Source organism: Neophocaena asiaeorientalis, unplaced genomic scaffold (assembly GCF_003031525.2).
Source record: "Neophocaena asiaeorientalis asiaeorientalis breed wild unplaced genomic scaffold, Neophocaena_asiaeorientalis_V1.1 scaffold40, whole genome shotgun sequence".
NCBI classification, from domain to species: domain Eukaryota; kingdom Metazoa; phylum Chordata; class Mammalia; order Artiodactyla; family Phocoenidae; genus Neophocaena; species Neophocaena asiaeorientalis.
Genome location: NW_020185335.1, coordinates 3,775,548 through 3,795,995, shown reverse-complemented (window position 1 = coordinate 3,795,995; position 20,448 = coordinate 3,775,548). Strand labels below are relative to the sequence as shown.

At 39.5% G+C, this 20,448-nt stretch overlaps 1 protein-coding gene across 2 annotated transcripts in view; it reads right to left on the bottom strand.

Annotated features, from left to right (window-relative positions):
• Positions 1–20,448, bottom strand: part of ZFP1 (ZFP1 zinc finger protein) — a 60,836-nt gene that overhangs the window by 23,042 nt on the left and 17,346 nt on the right. Inside the window, exons 2-3 of one of the 2 annotated variants that reach the window (XM_024735802.1) lie at positions 8,037–8,138; positions 7,885–7,943 (exon numbers count right to left, since the gene is read on the bottom strand). In XM_024735802.1, coding sequence (XP_024591570.1) covers positions 7,885–7,899 — 15 coding nt within the window. In that variant the 5' untranslated portion in view covers positions 7,900–7,943; positions 8,037–8,138. Of the gene's footprint in view, positions 1–7,884; positions 7,944–8,036; positions 8,139–14,101; positions 14,220–20,448 lie in introns of those variants that run through there. The other variant, XM_024735801.1, reaches the window with a different exon arrangement.

Below are 20,448 nucleotides of genomic sequence, written 5' to 3'. Positions count from 1 at the left end.
GGCCATATATGACAAACCCACGGCAAACATCATACTCAATGTGAAAAACTGAAAGCATTTCCACTAAGATCAGGAACAAGACAAGGATGTCCACTCTCACCACTCTTATTCAGCATAGTTTTGGAAGTCATGGCCATGGCAATCAGAGAAGAAGAAGAAATAAAAGGAATACAAATTGGAAAAGAAGGAGTAAAACTGTCACTGTTTGCAGATGACATGATACATACACAGCAAATCCTAAAGATGCTACCAGAAAATTACTAGAACTAATCAATGAATTTGGTAAGGATACAAAATTAATGCACAGCAATCTCTGGCATTCTTATACCCTAACACTGCAAAATCAGAAAGAGAAATTAAGGAAACACTCCCATTTACCATTGCAACAAAAAGAATAAAATACCTAGGAATAAACCTACCTAAGGAGGGGAAAGACTTGTACTTTGAAAACTGTAATACACTGATGAAAGAAACCAAAGATGACATAAACAGATGGAGAAATATACCATGTTCTTGGATTAGAAGAATCAATACTGTGAAAATGACTACACTACCAAAAGCAATCTACAGATTCAATGCAATCCCCATCAAACTACCAATGGCATTCTTCACAGAATTAGAACAAAAAATCTTACAATTCGTATGGAAACACAAAAGACCCTGAATAGCTAAAGCAATCTTGAGAAAGAAAAATGGAGCTGGAGGAATCAGGCTCCCGACTTCAAACTATACTACAAAGCTATAGTAATCAAGAGAGTATGGTACTGGCACAAAAAGAGAAATATAGATCAATGGTACAGGATAGAATGCCCAGCGATAAACCCACTCACATATAGTCACCTAACTTATGACAAAGGAGGCAAAAATATACAATGGAGAAAAGACAGCCTCTTCAATAAGTGGTGCTGGGAAAACTGGACAGCTACATGTACAAGAATGAAATTAGAACACTACCTAACACCATACACAAAAATAAACTCCGAATGGATTAAAGACCTAAATGTAAGACCAGACACTGTAAAACTCTTAGAGAAAAACATAGGAAAAACATTTTTTGTTTGTTTGTTTTGCGGTACGTGGGCCTCTCACTGTTGTGGCCTCTCCCGTTGCGGAGCACAGGCTCCGGACGCGTAGGCTCAGCGGCCATGGCTCACGGGCCCAGCCGCCCCGCGGCATGTGGGATCTTCCCGGACCGGGGCACGAACCCACGTCCCCTGCATCGGCAGGCAGACTCTCAACCACTGTGCCACCAGGGAAGCCCGGATAAACACTTTTTGACATAAAGTACGGCAAGATCTTTTTTGACCCACCTCCTGGAGTAATAAAAATAAAAACAAATATAAACAAATGAGGCCTAATTAAACTTAAAACCTTTTGCACAGCAAAGGAAACCATAAACAAGATGAAAGACAACCCTCAGAATGGGAGGAAATATCTGCAAGTGAAACAACAGACAGAGGATCAATCTCTAAAATATACAAACTGCTCATGGAGCTCAATATCAAAAAAACAAACAACCCAATTAAAAAAGGGATGGAAGACCTAAATAGACATTTCACCAAAGAAGACAAAGAGATGGCCAAGAGGCACATGAAAAGATGGTCAACATCACTAATTATTAGAGAAATGCAATTAAAACTACAATGAGGTATCACCTCACACTGGTCAGAAAGGCCATTATCAAAAAATCTAGACACAGTAAATGCTGGAAAGGGTGTGGTGAAAAGGGAACCCTGCTGCACTGTTGGTGAGGATGTAAACTGATACAACTACTAGGGAGAACAGTATGGAGGTTCCTTAAAAAACTAAAAATTGAACTAGCATATGACCCAGCTATTGCACTACTGGGTATATACCCTGAGAAAACCATAATTCAAAAAGAGACATGTACCACAATGTTTACTGCAGCACTATTTACATTAGCCAGGACATGGAAGCAACCTAAATGTCCATCAACAGATGAATGGATAAAGAAGATGTGGCAGGTGTATACAATGGAATATTACTCAGCCATAAAAAGAAACAAAATTGAGTTACTTGTAGTGAAGTGGATAGACCTAGAGTCTGTCATACAGAGTGAAGTAAGTCAGAAAGAGAAAAACAAATACCATATGCTAACGCATATATACGGAATCTAAAAAAAATAAATGGCATTGATGAACCTAGTGGCAGGGCAGGAATAAACATAAACACAGAGAATGGAGTTGAGGTCATGGGGAGGGGAGAGGGAAGCTAGGGCGAAATGAGAGCGGCATCAACATATATACACTACCAGATGTGAAACAGATAGCTACTGGGAAGCAGCCGCATAGCACAGGGAGATCAGCTCGCTGCTATGTGACGACCTAGAGGGGTGGGATAGGGAGGGTGGGAGGGAGGCTCAAGAGGGAGGGGATATGGGGATATATGTATGCATATGGCTGATAAACTTTGTTGTACAACAGAAACTAACACAGTGTTGTGAAGCAATTATACTCCAATAAAGATGTATTTTAAAAAAGTAAACGAAATAAAATCAAGTGGGTAATCAGGGACTTCCCTGGTGGTCCAGTGGGTAAGACTCTGCGCTCCCAATGCAGGTGGCCTGGGTTCGATCCCTGGTCGGGGAACTAGATCCCACATGCATGCTGCAACTAAGAAGTCCGCATGCCGCAACTAAAGATCCTGTGTGCTGCAACGAAGATCCTGCATGCTGCAACTAAGACCAGGCGCAACCAAAATAAATAAATAAATATTTATTTTAAAAAGGTAATCAACAAGGATCTACTGTATAGCACAGTGTACTCTAATAACCTATATGGGAATAGAATCTGAAAAAGAATAGATATATGTATGTTTAACTAAATCACTTTGCTGTACACCTGAAACACAGCATTGTAAATCAAATATACTCCAATATAAAATAAAAAGTTTTTTAAAAAGGTAGGTATGGCTATATTTAAATCAGACAAGGGGTATGACCAGAGGTAAAGAGGGACATCCCAAAATGATAGAACAGTAAATCCATCTGGAAGATAGAAAAATCGTAAGTGTGCATGCACTCAATAAATGTACATGAACTCAATACAGCTTCAAATTACATCAAGCAAAAACTGACAGAACTAAAGTGAAGAATGGACAAGTCCACATTCATATTATCTATCAACCAAGTATCAGATCAGAATGAAGACATTTTCAGAAAAGCAAAGTTTAAAAAAATATATGTCTCACATACCCTTTCTCAAGAAGCTACTGAAGAATCTACTCCAATAAAAGAGTAATTCAAAAAAGACAAAGACAGGGGAAAAGGCAAACAAAAGATCAATAGGAAAGGTGAAGGAAATCCCTAGGAGGAGTTTGAAGGACATTGCAGAATGGTAGTGATTCTCTATTAATACTAAATTGTTTGTCATACAGATTGGAATAGTGTGATTCAAAAGCAGGTATTTTGAGGGCCGTCATAAGATGCCTAGTGGCATCGTATCATCTTGTTAACCTGAGGGCAGAATACCCTGATGATCCCGGTCCAGCTTCTTATCTGTTGGGGTTGGTTTAACTTTGGTTTGGCTTGTCTTGAACAAGTCCTGATGACATCAATCTCTCCCCTCCACACCAGGCTGACTTGGATCACATGAGGACACTCATTTCATCTCACAGAAGTACTCTGCTTTGATCTACTCCTGAGAGTTGGCAGTTGACTAGTGAGCTAAGAAGCAGAGAACACTGAGCAGCCCACTCACTCTAATTATATTCTTGTCAGACATTCAATACCTGATTCACACTCTGACCCTGCCAGATGGTCCAACCATGTGAGCCCTATGTTTTCCTATGTTTTTCATGACCTTGCCAATGACTTCTCCAAATGAGATTTTTGTAAACTCTCAGAAAAACTGAAGCCAGACTATGACTCAGAGACTCTATTCAGCTCATCTCCCAGGAGCCTTTATTCAATAATAGCAGAATTTCTACACACAATTAGATTTGTGCTTGCTTGATAAGTTTTGCCACATTGCTCCCCAGTAAGTCTGTACCATTTTTTACTACCACAAACAATGCATGAGTGGTTTCACCACTCTATAGCTAACACTGGCTAATATATCTTGAAAAAACAATGATAAAAATCTTAAGTCTTGGGCTTCCCTGGTGGCGCAGTGGTTGAGAGTCCGCCTGCCGATGCAGGGGACACGGGTTCGTGCCCCGGTCCGGGAGGATCCCACATGCCGCGGAGCGGCTGGGCCCGTGGGCCATGGCCGCTGAGCCTTGGACCCCCAAAAAAAAAAAAAAAAAAAAAAAAAAAAAAATCTTAAGTCTTGCTAAAGGAAACATGGGTACATAAAAGGACATCTTTTAGACTGTATACATGTAGAAAAAGAAAAAAAACTCCACCAGACAAAAAATTATGCAATATAAATCGCAGTTATAGTTTTTCAAAACTGAATTTTGTATTGATTAGGGATATATAAATACATGGTAAAATCTTTGAGGAAAGCAAGGGAATAAATAACAAAAATGTCAAGATAGTGGCTACCTACTAGCAGGATTCAATCAGAGAATGTAACATAAAGAACAGATAGGGACTTCCCTGGTGGCGCAGTGGTTAAGATTCCATGCTCCCAATATGCAGGGGGCCCGGGTTCGATCCCTGGTCAGGGAACTAAATCCCACATGCATGCCACAACTAAGAGTTTGCATGCCGCAACTAAGGAGTTGGCGAGCCGCAACTAAGGAGCCCACCTGCTACAACTATGGAGCTCGCAAGTAAGACCCAGCACAACCAAATAAATAAATAAATATTTTTAAAGAAGAACAGATAATGTTCTATTTCTTAATGTGAGTGCCCATTTATTCTTTAATGTACACATATTTTTATACATGTTATAACATGTATAAAGAGTATTATAATGCTTTATACACTCATCTGTACACATATTACATTACACAATAAAAAAAATCAGAAAAAAATGAGGAAACTCTATGCTCTGATATGGAAAGACTTCAAAAATATGTTACTGAGTGATAAAAACACACACAATCAAAAGAATGAAAAGACAAAGACATCTTTGCAACACACATATCTGATAAAGGATTGATATCCTAAATATATAAAGAACTCTCAAAACTCAACAATATGAAAACAAACAACCTGATTTTAAAATGGGCCAAAGTGCAGCCTGTATGGAAAACAGTATGGAGGTCCCTCAGAAAACTAAAAATAGAATTACCATATGATCCAGCAATCCCACTCCTGGGCATATATCACCAGACAAAACTATAATTCAAAAAGATACATGCACCCCTATGTTCATAGCAGCACTATTCACAATAGCCAAGCCATGGAAGCAACCTAACTGTCCACTGACAGAGGAATGGATAAAGATATGGTACATATATACAATGGAATACTATTCAGCCATAAAAAGAATGAAAAAATGCCATTTGCAGCAACACAGATGGACCTAGAGATTATCATACTAAATGAAATAACTCAGGCAGAGAAAGACAAGTATCATATGATATCACTTATATGTGGAATCTAAGATATGACACAAATGAACCTTTCTGTGAAACAGAATCACGGGTTGGGGGAGAGATGGAGTGGGAGGTTGGGGTTAGCAGATGTAAGCTATTATATAAACAACAAGATCCTACTGTATAGCACAGGAAACTATATTCAATATCCTATGTTAAATCTTAATGGAAAAGAATATTTAAAAAAAACAATGTATATATAACTGAATAACTTTGCTGTACAGCAGAAATTAACACAGTATTGTAAATCAACTATACTTCAATAAAACAAATTTTTAAAAAGGGCCAAAGACCTTAACAGACACCTCACTAAAGAAGATATACAGGTGGCAAATAAACACACATAAAGATACTCAACATCACGTCATATCATCAGAGAATTATAAATTACAACAACAATAAAACACTGTTAAATGCCTATTAAAGTGGCCAAAGTTCAGGACTTCCCTGGTGGTCCAGTGGGTAAGACTCCATGCTCACAATGCAGGGGGCCCAGGTTTGATCCCCAGTTGGGGAACTAGATCCTGCACGCATGCCACAACTAAGAAGCCCACATGTCACAACTAAGACCCGGTGCAGCCTAAATAAATAAATAATAAATAAATGAATATAAAATAATTTTTTTTTAAAAAGTGGGGCTTCCCTGGTGGCACAGTGGTTGAGAATCTGCCTGCTAATGCAGGGGACAGGGGTTTGAGCCCTGGTCTGGGAAGATCCCACATGCTGCAGAGCAACTAGGCCCGTGAGCCACAACTACTGAGCCTGCGCATCTGGAGCCTGTGCTCCGCAACAAGAGAGGCCACAATAGTGAGAGGCCCGTGCACCGCGATGAAGAGTGGCCCCCGCTTGCCACAACTAGAGAAAGCTCTCACACAGAAACGAAGACCCAACACAGCTAAAAATAAATAAGTAAAAAGCCAAGCATTTGAAGCCCTTTAAAAAAAAAAAAAAAGTGGCCAAAGCTCACAACACTGACAACACCAAATGCTGACGAGGATGTGGAGCAACAGGAACTGTCACTCACTGCTGGTGGGAATGCAAATGTTACAGCTACTCTGGAAGACAGTCTGGCAGTTTCTCACAAAACTACACATATTCTTGCTGTACACACTGGCAATTGTGTTCCTCAGCATTTACCCAAATGATTAACTTATATCCACACAAAACACTGCACAGAGATGTTTACAGCAGCTTAATTCATAATTGTCAAAACTTGGCAACAACCAAGATGTCCTTCAATTGCTGAATGGTTAAATAAATGGTAGTACATCCAGACAATGGAATATTATTCAGTGATAAAAAGAAGTGAGCTATCAAGCCATGAAAACACATGGAGGAACTTCAAATGCGTATTACTAAGTGAAAGAAACCAATTTGAAGAGGCTACATACTGACTGATTCCAACTGTATGATGTTCTAGAAAAGGCAAAACTAGGGGGACAGTAAAAAAAAAAAAAAAAATCAGTGGTTTCCAGGTGCTCAAGGAAAGTGGGGGAGGGATGAATAGATGGAGCACAGGGGATTTTGTGGGCAGTGAAACTATTCTGTAAGATATGATAATGGAGGATACACGTCATTATGTATTTGTCAAAACGCACAGAATGCATGACACCAAAAGCAAATCCTAATGTAAACTATGGACTTTACTTAAAGTATCACTATTGGCTCATCAACTGTAACAGGTATACCCCATTAACGCAAGATGTTAGTAACAGGGGAAACTGTGCAGAGGGAGAAAAGGAGTATATGGGAACTCTGTACTTTTCACTTAAATTTTCCATAAGCCCAAAACTGCTCTAAAAAATTAAGTCTGTTCATTAAAAGTAAAACAAAACACATATAAATAGAACAGTATGATTAATATGCTCTCTTATAATAACCTGTACTTATACTTGTGTAAATATGTACAAATACATTCTGCAATGCCATTCAAGAAAGTAATGACAATGGAACTCATGGAAATTAGGGGGAGAATTTAAATATACATCCGGATATTTAGTGAGTTCTCTAGCATCATGCTAATCTGACCAGAAAAATAAAATACACACTATAGTACCCTGAAGAATGCTATATGAAATAGCAAGAGACAAAATAATAAGCTGTTTAATTTTTTTTTCTGGGGATGCTGTTCAAAACACCATCTATATGAAGGTCCATAAAATTTATTCAGACCTAACACTAGAGAACCAAGGAAATGGTATTCAAAATCAATGCAAGACATTTAACTTGATTTACTTTTTGGCTGCTGGTATTGATTATTCTTACTATGTTTTCCTGAGTTTTACTCATTTATACCTTTCTATTTCATTTTCTAGGTCCTTATAAACTTCCTCAAATGCACAGAAAAATAAAATTGGGAATAAACAAACAACTCACCTGGGATTTGTTCATTTTCTACAGCTTTTGGGTAAAGGCAGAGAACTATGAAGGCAGAACTGAAATAGAGGAAAAAGAAAGGTATTGTTATTAAAGATCTGACCTGCCTCAGAACTTCTAGAATGACTTGTTTGGAAATCCTTACACATTACCTGAGAAAATACCACCTCCTGAGCTAGTCCTTTTGCCTGTTCAGAAGGGGCAAAAAGGATCATGCTGGCAGCACTCACTTTCAATCAAACATTATGAAATATCTGAAAAGGTAAGACAAAGACAACCCACTATCAACTGACAAAACAGTGAAAAGAAACCATGATTGATTAAATTATTGGACAGGGAATTTAAAACTATGATTCATATATTAAAGCTTTAACGGAAAAGATTTACAAAATGAATGAACAGAGAATTTCGAGATGGAAACTTCAAGAAAAAAATGGAAATGCTAAGAAAAGCACAGTAACAGAGTTGAAAGAATACCTTCAATAGGTATTAAAACAGAGTTGAGGAAATTTTCAGTAAATCTGAAGATAGGTCAAAAGAAATTACCCAAACTGAGACACAAAGAGAAAGCAAAGGGGGAAAAAAAAGGACAGAGAATCCAAGGGCTGTAGTACAATATCAAATGGCCTAACAAAAATGTATTGGGATCCCAGGGACTTTCCTGGTGGTCCAGTAGTAAAGAATCTTTCTCCCAATGCAGGGAACGCAGGTTCGATCCCTGGTTGGGGAGCTAAGATCCCACATGCCGTGGGGCAATTAAGCCCTTGCACCACAACTACTGAGCTCACAAGCCTCAACTAGAGAGCCCGCGTGCCGCAAACGACACAGCACACGCACCACAACTAGAGAGAGAAAAACCTGCATGCCACAGCTAGAGAGAAGCCCATGTGCTGCAATGAAGTGCCCGCGTGCTGCAATGAAAGATCCCGTGTGCTGCAACTAAGACCTGACATAGCCAAAAATAAATAAAATAAATAAATAAATAATCTTTTAAAAAATGTATTGGAATCCCAAAAGAAGAGAAAATGGGACAGAAGAAGTGCTGAAGACATAATGACCAAGGATTTTCCAAAAATACTGAATGATATCAAACCACAGATCCAAGAAACTCAGATAATTTATCCAAAAAGTATAAATATCAAAAAACAAAATAAAATGGACACACCTGGACATACCATATTCAAACCAATGGAAACCAAAGTTAGAGAGAAATTCTTGAAAGCAGCCAGAAAAAAAACCTGACACGTTACATATAGGCATACCTCATTTTATTGCTCATCACAGATTGCCTTTTTTTTTTTTTTTAAACAAATTGAAGGTTTGTGGTAACTTTGCATTGTCAGATGATGGTCAGCATTTTTTAGTAATAAAGTACTTTTAAATTAAGGTATCCACATTGTTTTTTAGACATAATGATATTGCACACTTAATAGACTGCAGTAAAGGTAAACACGACTTTTATATGCACTGAGAAACCAAAATATTCATGTGACTTGCTTTATTGCAGTGATCTGGAACCGAATTAAAGAATCACAGAGAATTTCTCATCAGAAACTATACAAGCTGGAAGACAATGTAGTGACATCTTTAAAGTGCTTTAAAAAAGAAAAAAAAAAAAGGAAAGAAAAAACTACCAATCCAGTATTCTATACCCAGAAAATACATCTTTCAAAAAATAAAAGTGAAAATAAAAACCTTTTCAAACAAACAAAAACAGAAAATTCATTCCCAGTAGACCTGTACTACAAGAAATATTTAAAGAAGTTCTTCAGGCAGAAGGAATATGATAAGAGACAGAAATGTGGATCTACACAAAGAAATAAAGATCTCTGGGAATGGTTAAAATGACGAGAAATATAAAAGACATTTTTTTCTTACTTTTAATCAATCTAAAAGATACTTGACTGTCTAAAGCAAAAAGAGTAGACAAGTTTTGTGAACTTATAGCATATGTACAATATATAACGATAATAGCACATAGATGAGATGATGAAATTGTTGATGGCAGTATATTGTTTTAAGGATCTTACATTACACACAAACAATAGACTATATTTAAAGGTTCACTGTGATTCACTCAAGAAGTTTATTTAAACCTTAGGGCAATCACAAAAAAATTTAAAGAGGTATAAACAATAACCAAATAGTGGAGAAAATATGGATTCATGAAAAACTACCACTAAATCCAAAAGCAGTCAGAAAAAGAGGAAAATAGGAACAAAGACCAGATGGGCCAAGTAGAAGAAAACTAGCAAGATGGTAGATTTTAACCCAACCATGTCAATAATTCATTGTACAAACACACCAATTAAATGACAAAGGTTGCCAAACTGGATAAAAAAGACCAAACTACGTGCTGTCTAAAAAGCAATGTGTTTGGGACTTCCCTGGTGGCACAGTAGTTAAGAATCTGGCTGCCAATGCAGGGGACATGGGTTCGATCCCTGGTCCGGGAAGATCCCACATGTCCCGGAGCAACCAAGCCTGTGTGCCACAACTACTGAGCCTGTGCTCTAGAGTCCGCACACCACAACTATTGAGCCCACATGCCACAACTACTGAAGCCCGCATGCCTAGAGCCCGTGCCCTGAAGCAAGAGAAGCCACTGCAATGAGAAGCCCACACACTGCAATGAAGAGTAGCCCCTTCTTGCTGCAACTAGAGAAAGCCCGCACGCAGCAACGAAGACCCAACACAGCTAAAAATAAATAAAATAAAAGCAATGTGTTTTAAATATAAAATCATAGTGATGAAATAAAATTTTAAGGCAGAACAAGAAATTTAAACATAAAATTCTGTCCTTTGGGCCTCCTCCCTCTCTGTTTAGTGTGCAACATCCAGCTGCATTACACATTAACCAGACCTTCTCAAAGATGGGAATGCCTACTCAACCACAAAGATCTTTTTTTCTTTCTTCTGATGCTAGCAATGTAACTTCTTAAAAGATTAACATTCTTTCTCAACTCTGTAAGGGGGTCATGATGACTTGCTGCTCGCTTTGTAAGTGCTTACCTGGACTACTGTATATTGGTGAACTTTATGTCAGTACGTCATTTTGATGTATGATCCTTTGTCTCAAAAAATGTGTATGACTGTGCCTTCAACTTCTAACAGGCAGGACAGTACTCAGAGCTTCTTAGAGTCTGTCTCCCAGGTTACAATCCTCAGGCTGGCTCAAATAAAATTCTCTTCCTTCTTGATTGTTAATTGAATTTTCAATAATAGCTAGATCAAAAGTAAAAGGATAAAAAATGATTTTCCTTGGGACTTCCCTGGCAGTCCAGGGGTTAAGACTCCACGCTTCCAATGCAGGGGGCACAGGTTTCATCACTGGTTGGGGAACTAAGATCCTGCATGATGCAAGGCACAGCCAAAATAAGAGGAAATAAAATAAAAAATTATATTCCTTGCATACACTAATCAAAAGAAAGCTGGACTGATTAATATCAAGCTAAGTAGACTTAATAAGAAATATTACCAGGGATAAAGTGTGATATTACATGTCACTGTGCTAAATGACACATGATAAATGTATCAAATCACCAGAACATGTAACAATCCTAAATGTATATGCACAAAAGAACTTCAAAATACAAGAAGCAAAAGTTGATAAAAGTGAAATAAATAGATAAATCACAATTATAGCTTGAGACTTCAATATTCTTTTCTCAGTAGGTGACAAGAGAGGTAGATAAAAAAACCAGTAAGGATACAGAAGAACTCAACCACACTATCAACCACCCTGACCCATTTAGTACTGACAGAAAACTCTACCACCAACACAGCACAACAGTCATTAAAGTGCATAGAAAACATTCCCAGGGACTTCCCTGGTGGTCCGGTGGTTAAGACTCCACACTCCCAATGCAGGGAGCCCAGGTTCAATTCCTGGTCAGGGAACTAGAGCCTGCATGGCACAAGAAAGAGCCCACATGCCACAACTAAAAAGATCCTGCATGCAGCAATGAAGACCCGGCACAGCCAAATAAATAAATATTTTTTTTAAATCCCCAAGGTAGATCATATCCTTACCCATGAAACAAATCTCAAGTTTTAAAGAACTGAAATACATAACAAAGTATATTCTTTGACCAAAACAGAATTAAACTAGAAATCAATAACAGAAAGAGATGTAGAAAATCCCCTAATGTTTGGAAATTAAATAACAAATTTCTAAATAACCAATGGGTGAAAAAGGAAGTCACAAGGGAAGTTTTTAAAAAACAAGCAAACACAGAATTGAATGGAAATGAAAACAAAACATACCAGAATTTGAGGGATGCAGCTAAAGCAGTATTTAGAGGACAGTATTTAAAGGACATTTATAGCATTAAAACCAATGTCAAGGGACTTCCCTGATGGCGCAGTGGTTAGGAATCCACCTGCCAATGCAGGGGACACGGGTTCGAGCCCTGGTCCAGGAAGATCCCACATGCTGCAGAGCAACTGGGCCTGTGTGCCACAATTGCTGAGCCTGCACTCTAGAGCCCACGAGCCACGACTGCTGAGCCCATGTGCCACAGCTGCTGAGGCCCGCACGCCTGGAGCCAGTCTCCGCAACAAGGGGGGGCCACTGCAATGAGAGGACTGTGCACGTCACAGTAGCCCCTGCTCGCGTCAACTGGAGAAAACCCACACACAGCAACGAAGACCCAACGCAGCCAAAAAAAAACCAATGTCAAGAATAATTGAGACGTTACTACAGATGCTACAGACATTAAAAAGTTATTCTTTCACAAAAAAAATTGATAAACATTAGCTACGTTAATTAAGGAGAAAAAGGAGCAATCCCAAATACACAAAATAAGAAAAGTGGGAAATATCAACAAACTCAAGAGAAAAAAGATGAAATAATGGAAAAAAAATTCCATCTTCAATAGCAATAAATTACTACATAAGAATAAAGTTACTAAAAATGCAAATATTTTACGAAAAAACTTACAAAGTGCTGGCAAGAGGGAAAAATGAAAGAGGAACAAATGGGAAGGCCTACAGCAAGATCCAACATCATAAAGGTGTCCATTCCCCCTAATTAAATGCAATCATTAACTGGATCATAATAAAAGTACCAACAGGGCTTCCCTGGTGGCGCAGTGGTTGACAGTCCGCCTGCTAATGCAGGGAACACGGGTTTGAGCCCCAGTCTGGGAGGATCCCACATGCCACAGAGGAACTGGGCCCGTGAGCCACAACTACTGAGCCTGCGCGTCTGGAGCCTGTGCTCCGCAACAAGAGAGGCAGCGATAGTGAGAGGCCCGCGCACCGCGATGAAGAGTGGCCCCGGCTTGCCACAACTAGAGAAAGCCCTTGCACAGAAACTAAGACGCAACACAGCAAAAAAATAAATTAATAAACTCCTACCTCCAACATCTTAAAAATAAAAGTCCAAACAAATTTCTTTAAAATATAACTTATTTTAAAGTACCAGTGGGAATTATTAGTAAAACTTGTATAATCTCAAAGTAGTGAAGGCTTTTGGGTGTCATAAAAAGGAAGAGCAGTAAATTCAACCATAAATTCAAAACGCCTCCATGGCAAAAACCACCAATGAGCAAAATTAAAAGGCAAATGAAAAAATATTTCCCATTCATATGACAAAATACCAGCTGGCTGTGTGACCTTGGGTAAATCACTTCACCAGAGCCTTCACTTTTCCTTCTGTTGAAACTGAGGAACTAAGCGAAGACACAGGGTAGGTGTGAGGATCTTCAGCTGAAAAGGCTCTTGCAAAGAGGTCACAGGTCTTACTCATTCAGCAATTTGCGCATCAGGAAACTTGGGAAACCTTTCAAGCCTCCCTCCACGCCGCGAGGCCCTGGGCAGCCGCACGCGGCATTCGGGCGCTGCCAGGTGCGCCCGGCCCCGCCCCCAGCCTCGCCCTGCGCCCGCCCGCCCGCCGGTTTCAGGACCTGCTGCCGCGCGGCCGAAGACCTTCGCGGCGGGTCGGAGGCGCTTTGCCTGACAAAGGGAGGAAGGCTGGCCCTCGCCACCGCCCTCCCCTTCGGCCGTTCCCGCCCCCGCACGTCCGGCCAGGCGGGCCCAGCCGGTCCCGCGCCGAGGAGAGGGCCGGGCCGCCCCGGACACCACCCCGAGGGTCGCCGCCGCCTGCGAGTCACCGAAGTTTGGGCTTCCACCCCACGCGGGCACGAGCCCATCCCTCATCTCCTTCCCCTCGGCCCCCAGACCCCGCGGAGCTGCCTGGCAGGCCCCCTCATACCTGGAGGGGCACAGCCTCCGCTCGTGGCTCAGTGCCAGGCCAGGTCACGGCGCGGGGCGGCTAAAACGCGTGCAGACCGGAGCCCTGTCACCCACTCGCGGCGGGAGGTGGGGGAAGGGCGGCCACCGGCGCGCTCGCAGCATTGCACATGCGCAGATGCAGGGGCTGCTTGCCGTCCCAGGGTCCTCCGAGGGGTGGTCCATCGAACTTCGGGACTACATTTCCCATAAGCCCGCAGGGCCTCACCGTAGGGACTCTCAGGAAAGTCTTCACCTTGTTTAGCCGGTCGGATGAGCGCTGACCAAGATAATCCCTTGGCCTGGACTTCACTTCCACCAGAGCGGTTTATGAGTTATAACCACTACCTACCCCAAAATACAAATCCTGGCTTTTAAAGATTACACAGGTAATCTATGGTAACAGCATTTAAATTAGAAAGTATGTATAAAATAAAACAAATATTACCCATAATCTCACTTTTCAAAGATAACTATGTAACATTAAGTTCACACCTTTCTGATATTTTTAAATAATAAAATCTGCCATAAAGATACCATGTGCTGCAAATTTTTTTTTTAAGTTTTAGGTTTACAGTAAAATATGAGGAGATGCAGATGTTCATCTATGAGGAACATAGAGTTCCACTATACCACCTGCACCCCCACATGCATGGCCTCCTCCACTATCAACCTCCAGTACCACAGTGGTACATTTGCTACGATCAAACGTACACTGACAAATCACCCGAAGTCCATAGTTTACACTAGGGTTCACTCTGGGTGTTAAACATTCTATGGGTTTTGGCAAATATATACCTCTTTGGCAAATATATGATGGCATGTATCCACCACCATAGTATCATACAGAATAGTTTCACTGCCCACAAAATCCCCTGTGCTTCGTCTATTCATCCTTCCCTCCTTCTCCTTGAGTCCCTGAAAGTCACTGACCTTTTTACTGTACTCCTAGGATTGTTACCAAGTCCAAGCTGCACCGCAGGCCAATAAATCAAGAGACGTTCTTGGGGCAAGAAATAGCGACTTAACCCAGAAAACCAGCAGACCGAGAAGAAGATGAATGTGTGTCCCAAAGAACCATCTTGCCTGAGTTAGAACTCAGACTTCTTTTTTTTTTTTTTTTTTAAATATTTATTTATTTTTGGCTTGTTGGGTCTTGGTTTCTGTGTGAGGGCTTTCTCTAGTTGCGGCGAGCGGGGGCCACTCTTCATCGCGGTGCGCGGGCCTCTCACCGTCACGGCCTCCCTTGTTGCGGAGCACGGGCTCCAGATGCGCAGGCTCAGTAGTTGTGGCTCACGGGCCCAGCTGCTCCGCGGCATGTGGGATCCTCCCAGAACAGGGCTCGAACCCGTGTCCCCTGCATCGGCAGGCGGATTCTCAAACACTGCGCCACCAGGGAAGCCCCAGAGCTCAGACTTCTTTTACACTAAAAAAAGGGAGGGAGTAGGGTCAAACACTTCCTGGTTCCCCTCAGCCTCTGGAGGGTTTATGTTAATTTCTTCTTCCTGCAGTCATTCACAGGTGGGCCCGGTCAAGATGTTTCCTGTGAGCTGAAGAAAGGTATTTTAGCTTAATACACATTACCTGGGAGGCAGAGGTTCCCAGAGATGATCTATTATGTCTAATTTAAGCTTATAGGCAACATCCCTTTAGTGATTAACTTGTAATAGAATACGAAATTTCTTCCCTATTACACTTTCGCCTTTTCCAGAATGTAACATAGTTGGAATCATTCAGTATGTAGCCTTTTCAGATTGGTTTCTTTCACTTAGTAATATGCACTTAAAGTTCCTCCATGTCTTTTCATGGCTTGATAGATCGTTTCTTTTTAGCACTGAATAATATTTCATTGTATGCATGTACCACCACTTATTTATCCATTCAGCAATTGAAGGACACCTTCGTTGCTTCCAAGTTTTGACAGTTATGAATAAAGCTGCTATAAGTATCCCTATGCAGTGTTTTGTGTGGAAATAAAGTAAGTTTCTCATTTGTATAAATATCAAGGAACACAACTGTCAGATTTTATGATGAGAATAATTTAGTTTTGTAGAAACTGCCATACTGTCTTCCAAAATGGCTGTACCATTTTGCATTCCCACCAGCAATGAATGAGAGTTCCTGTTGCTCCACACCCCTGTCAGCATTTGGTGTTGTCAGTGTTGTGGATTTTGGCCATTCTAATAGGTGTGTAATGGTAGCAACTAGTTTTTAATTAAAACAACATATAGTCTCAAAAAGCTACTGTTACTGAACCAAACTTGGGTCTGTATGCAAACAGTGAAGCCAGTCTATTGATACCAGGCTGTGGTGAAGGAAAGTACAGGGTTTATTGCAAGGCCAAGCAAGGAGTAGAGGCAAATAATGCTTAAAACACTGGAATTCCCCAATGGCTTTTAGGGAAAGATTTTTAAAGATAGGGTGAGGGAGAGGATTGTGGGGTGTGGAGTAATCAGCTCATGGACATCCTTATGATTGATTGGTGGCGAGGTAATCAGGAGTCAACATCATCAACCTTCTGGTTTCAACCAGTTTGGGGTCTATGTGCTTGTAGTCAACATGTAGTTAACTTCTTCCACCTGGCAGAGGTTTCAGGATTTGCAAAATAGCTCAAGGATATGGTTCAAAATGTTATCTATAGCCCTTGAGAAGGAACTAAAGGTCCTTGAGTTTGTTTAGTGGCCGAACAATTATTATTTTGCCTTGCTTGACTGTTTTTCTTTGTTCTTGTATTTTCTCACTTCTCTGATTAAATTTGCTCTTTGGAACTTGGGGAAGGCCTACAAGGCTAAAGTTTTCTACAAACAAGAGGCAGGCAGAGGACATTGGTGGGGGCAGTTCTCTCCTGGGAAGACCCTATCATAGGGTTCTGCTCAGATATATTACTTGTACATCAATGTTCATAGCAGCACTATTCACTACAGCAAAAAGATGGAAACAGCCTTAGTGCCCATCAACAGAAGAATGGATAAATAAAATGTGGTATACACATATAGTGGAATATTATTCAGTCAAAAAAAGAATGAAGTTCTGGTACATGCTACCACATGGATGAACCTTGAAAATACAAATGAAATAAGCCACATACAAAAGGACAAATATTGTAGGAGTCTGCTTACATAAAGTATCTAGAATAGGCAAATTCATAGACAGAAAGTAGAGATTGCTGGGGACAAGAGTGGGGGAAGGCATGGGAGTTACTGTTTAATGGGTAGGGAGCTTCTATTTGGGATGATGAAAAAGTTCTGAAAAGAGATGATGGTGATGGATAAACAACACTGTGAATGTGCTTAACACCACTGAATTGGATACTTAAAAATGGTAAATTTCGTATTATATATATTTTACCAGAATTTTAAAAAATAATAAGCTGGGTTGAAGTGATTGTTGCATAACTCTGTAAATTACTAAAACTCAAAGTCTTAGCAAGGTATTTCTGTTATTTATTGTTTGTACCCTTTTGATTATTTTTTGTTTGATGGAATAATTCCATACTTCATCAGAAAGAAAAACAGAACACTCAGGATATTTTTTTAAAAGAGAGACTAATAACTATTAGATATAAAAATGTATTACAAAGCTAAAACATGAAAACTTTTTAGTACTGGCTCCAGAAAAAAAAAAAAAGACTCAAGTGTATATACTAATTTAGTGTCTGTTTTCACAGCACTTGTGAAAGACTGGAATTTTCCATGATTGTTCTTGGGCAACTAATTAACAATTTGGAGGAAAAAAATGTTAGACTCCTAAGACTGCATATTAGGACAATTAAGTATAAGCCAGATTCACGATTTAAATTTTAAAGTGAAAGTATCAAAGTAGTTGTAAAGAAATGATAAGGGAATGTTTTTTATATTCTTTGGGTGAGAAGCTATGACACCAAAGGCAGAAATCATCAAGGAAATAACTGACAAATTCAACTATAGAGACAAATTTTGAAAAAAATGCTATAAACGAAGTGAAAGACAAATAAGCTGGGCAAATATACATGGTACATGAATGAAGAAAAAGGGTAGTCTTAATTTATGAACTCCTCTTATATGTTAATTTAACCCCATTAAGAAAAATAAGCTCAGTATATGAAGAACCAATTAAAGATGAAATACACAGAATAAATTTATCAAAAATGTTTTCTCTCTACTCAAAATCAAAGAAAAGCTATTTGATAACATATGTAATATCATTTTGACCTGTAAGTTTGGCCAATGTTTAAAAGAGTAATGAGACCCAGGGTTGGAACAACTTGGAAAAAATTTTTATACAATTCTGGTGGGACTATAGTACATAAAATCTTTCTGAAGTCCTCATTGTATCAAAAATTAAAAATTTAAAGTTATCATAGATTTTAATCTTGTACAATGATGTATATACATGAATGTTCTCACATTACAGCTTATATCTGCAAAACACTGGAAACAGTCTAAAAATCTTTCAATAGATGCAATTAAGTTGATATGTAAATGGAATTTGGGGAGACATTGAAAATGATAATGTATACTAACTCCATGGGGGAGGTATCTAATGAGTTGAGAAATGAAAAAATGTAGATCACACAAGAGTATGTAGAGTGTGATCCTATTTTTGTAAAACTTATGCATAAAGACTAAATACTGAAATGTACAAAAAGAAGAAATATACACTCTTCCCCCAATAAACACACACAAAATAAACTCCCTACTGCCTTATGCATAACAGCATAGAGTACTGTGTGCATGGACTGTTTCTGAAGACCGTGCAAAGTTCAAAACCACATTATTTTCTATTAATTTCCTCTTAGGAATAAAGGAAAAGTATAGAGGATGCTTTTTAAAAAAACATATTGCATATTTTAATTTAAATGTTGCTTAAAATTTTTTTGACCTTCCACTAAGGTTTCACTCTCTTCTCAGTCAACTACCCAGCATGTCCTAGTGGTTGTTTGATCTTCTGAGCATGTTGTAACATCCACTTCTGTTCCAACAAGCACTGGCACCAACAGTAAGTACATGCTTGTATGGCACTGTTATTGGATGTAAAGAGATTTTAACTGTTATAATAGTGACTGTTTAAAGTGGAGCAAATATCCCAAACCTCATAAATAACAGTGTGGTGAGCTCAATAGATATTGACAAAAAATTTTATTTTTGTTTACGTGCTCAAATGACATTCCCATGGATCATAGACCCTAGATCATATGATTTTATCAAAGAACTTGTATACTCTGTTATATTAAAATCCATTGGTCTTTCTTGTACTTTGAATGGATCATTTATCCAGGCATGATTTTGTAACATCCTGCCCTGGTCTTTGAAAAACACTGGCTTACTGAGTCATAAAGATCTTTGAAATGTTGATACATTTTATTACATAATATCAAATGACCATAATAATATCACCACTGGTCTCATCAGAAAAGCTTTAATAAGTATTGGGAAGCAGAATCAGGTTTTTGCCAAAATTCAGATTTTTACTTGAAAGCTCCTTTTATCATTGGGCAAGAAATATAGTCACTTGTTTTCCTGGAAATGACAGCTCACTTCATTCATTTTTGAGAAAATGTCTGCCAAACACCCAGCCTTTGTTTGACTGTCAGCCATTCAAGTAAAAACGTTTCATGAGAAAAGCAGCTAGTTCAGCTCACGACTCAACCGCACAAGTGGTTTTCCTGGAGACGTCTTGCTTCTGTGTGTGCAGCAGAAGTACTTTGTACGTGCTTCCCGTTTCATCAGAATATTAAAAAGACATGCGCTCAAAGGTTGAGACAATACAATTAATCATTTTTACTGCTCCATTAAGGTCATTCTTAAGTGAAACTGGCACTTCTTTCCTGCAATTGCATGAGAGCGCAGAAAGCAGTGACTGCCAGGGAATTCCCTGATGGTCCAGTGGTTAGGACTCTGTGCTTCCACTGCAGGGGGACATGGGTTCCATCCCTGGTTGGGGAACTACCTTGCAGGCCGCAGCGCTGCCAAAAGAAAAAAAATAGGTAGTGACTTCCAGTGCCGCTTGGTGCCACTGTCCGGAATCCTGCTGTGGCACCAGCAAGCTCCCCCACCAACTGCTTTTGCACCGTCAGTGCAAATGTCAACTCAACGAAATAGGAAAATAATGCTGAAGTGTTATTATTAAAAGAGCCTTGACCTCCTGGATCCCATGCAAGGGTCTTGGAGACCCCAGGGGCCTGTGGATCACACTGTAAAGCACAGTCACTGTGCGCCATTATCACACCTAAAATATTTTAGAAGTTTCCTTAATAGTATTCAAATGTCCAGTTGTTCATATTTCCAAATTGTTTCCATGAACATTTCTTCAAATTTTAAAAACTCAAGATCCAAATGAATCCACATCCCA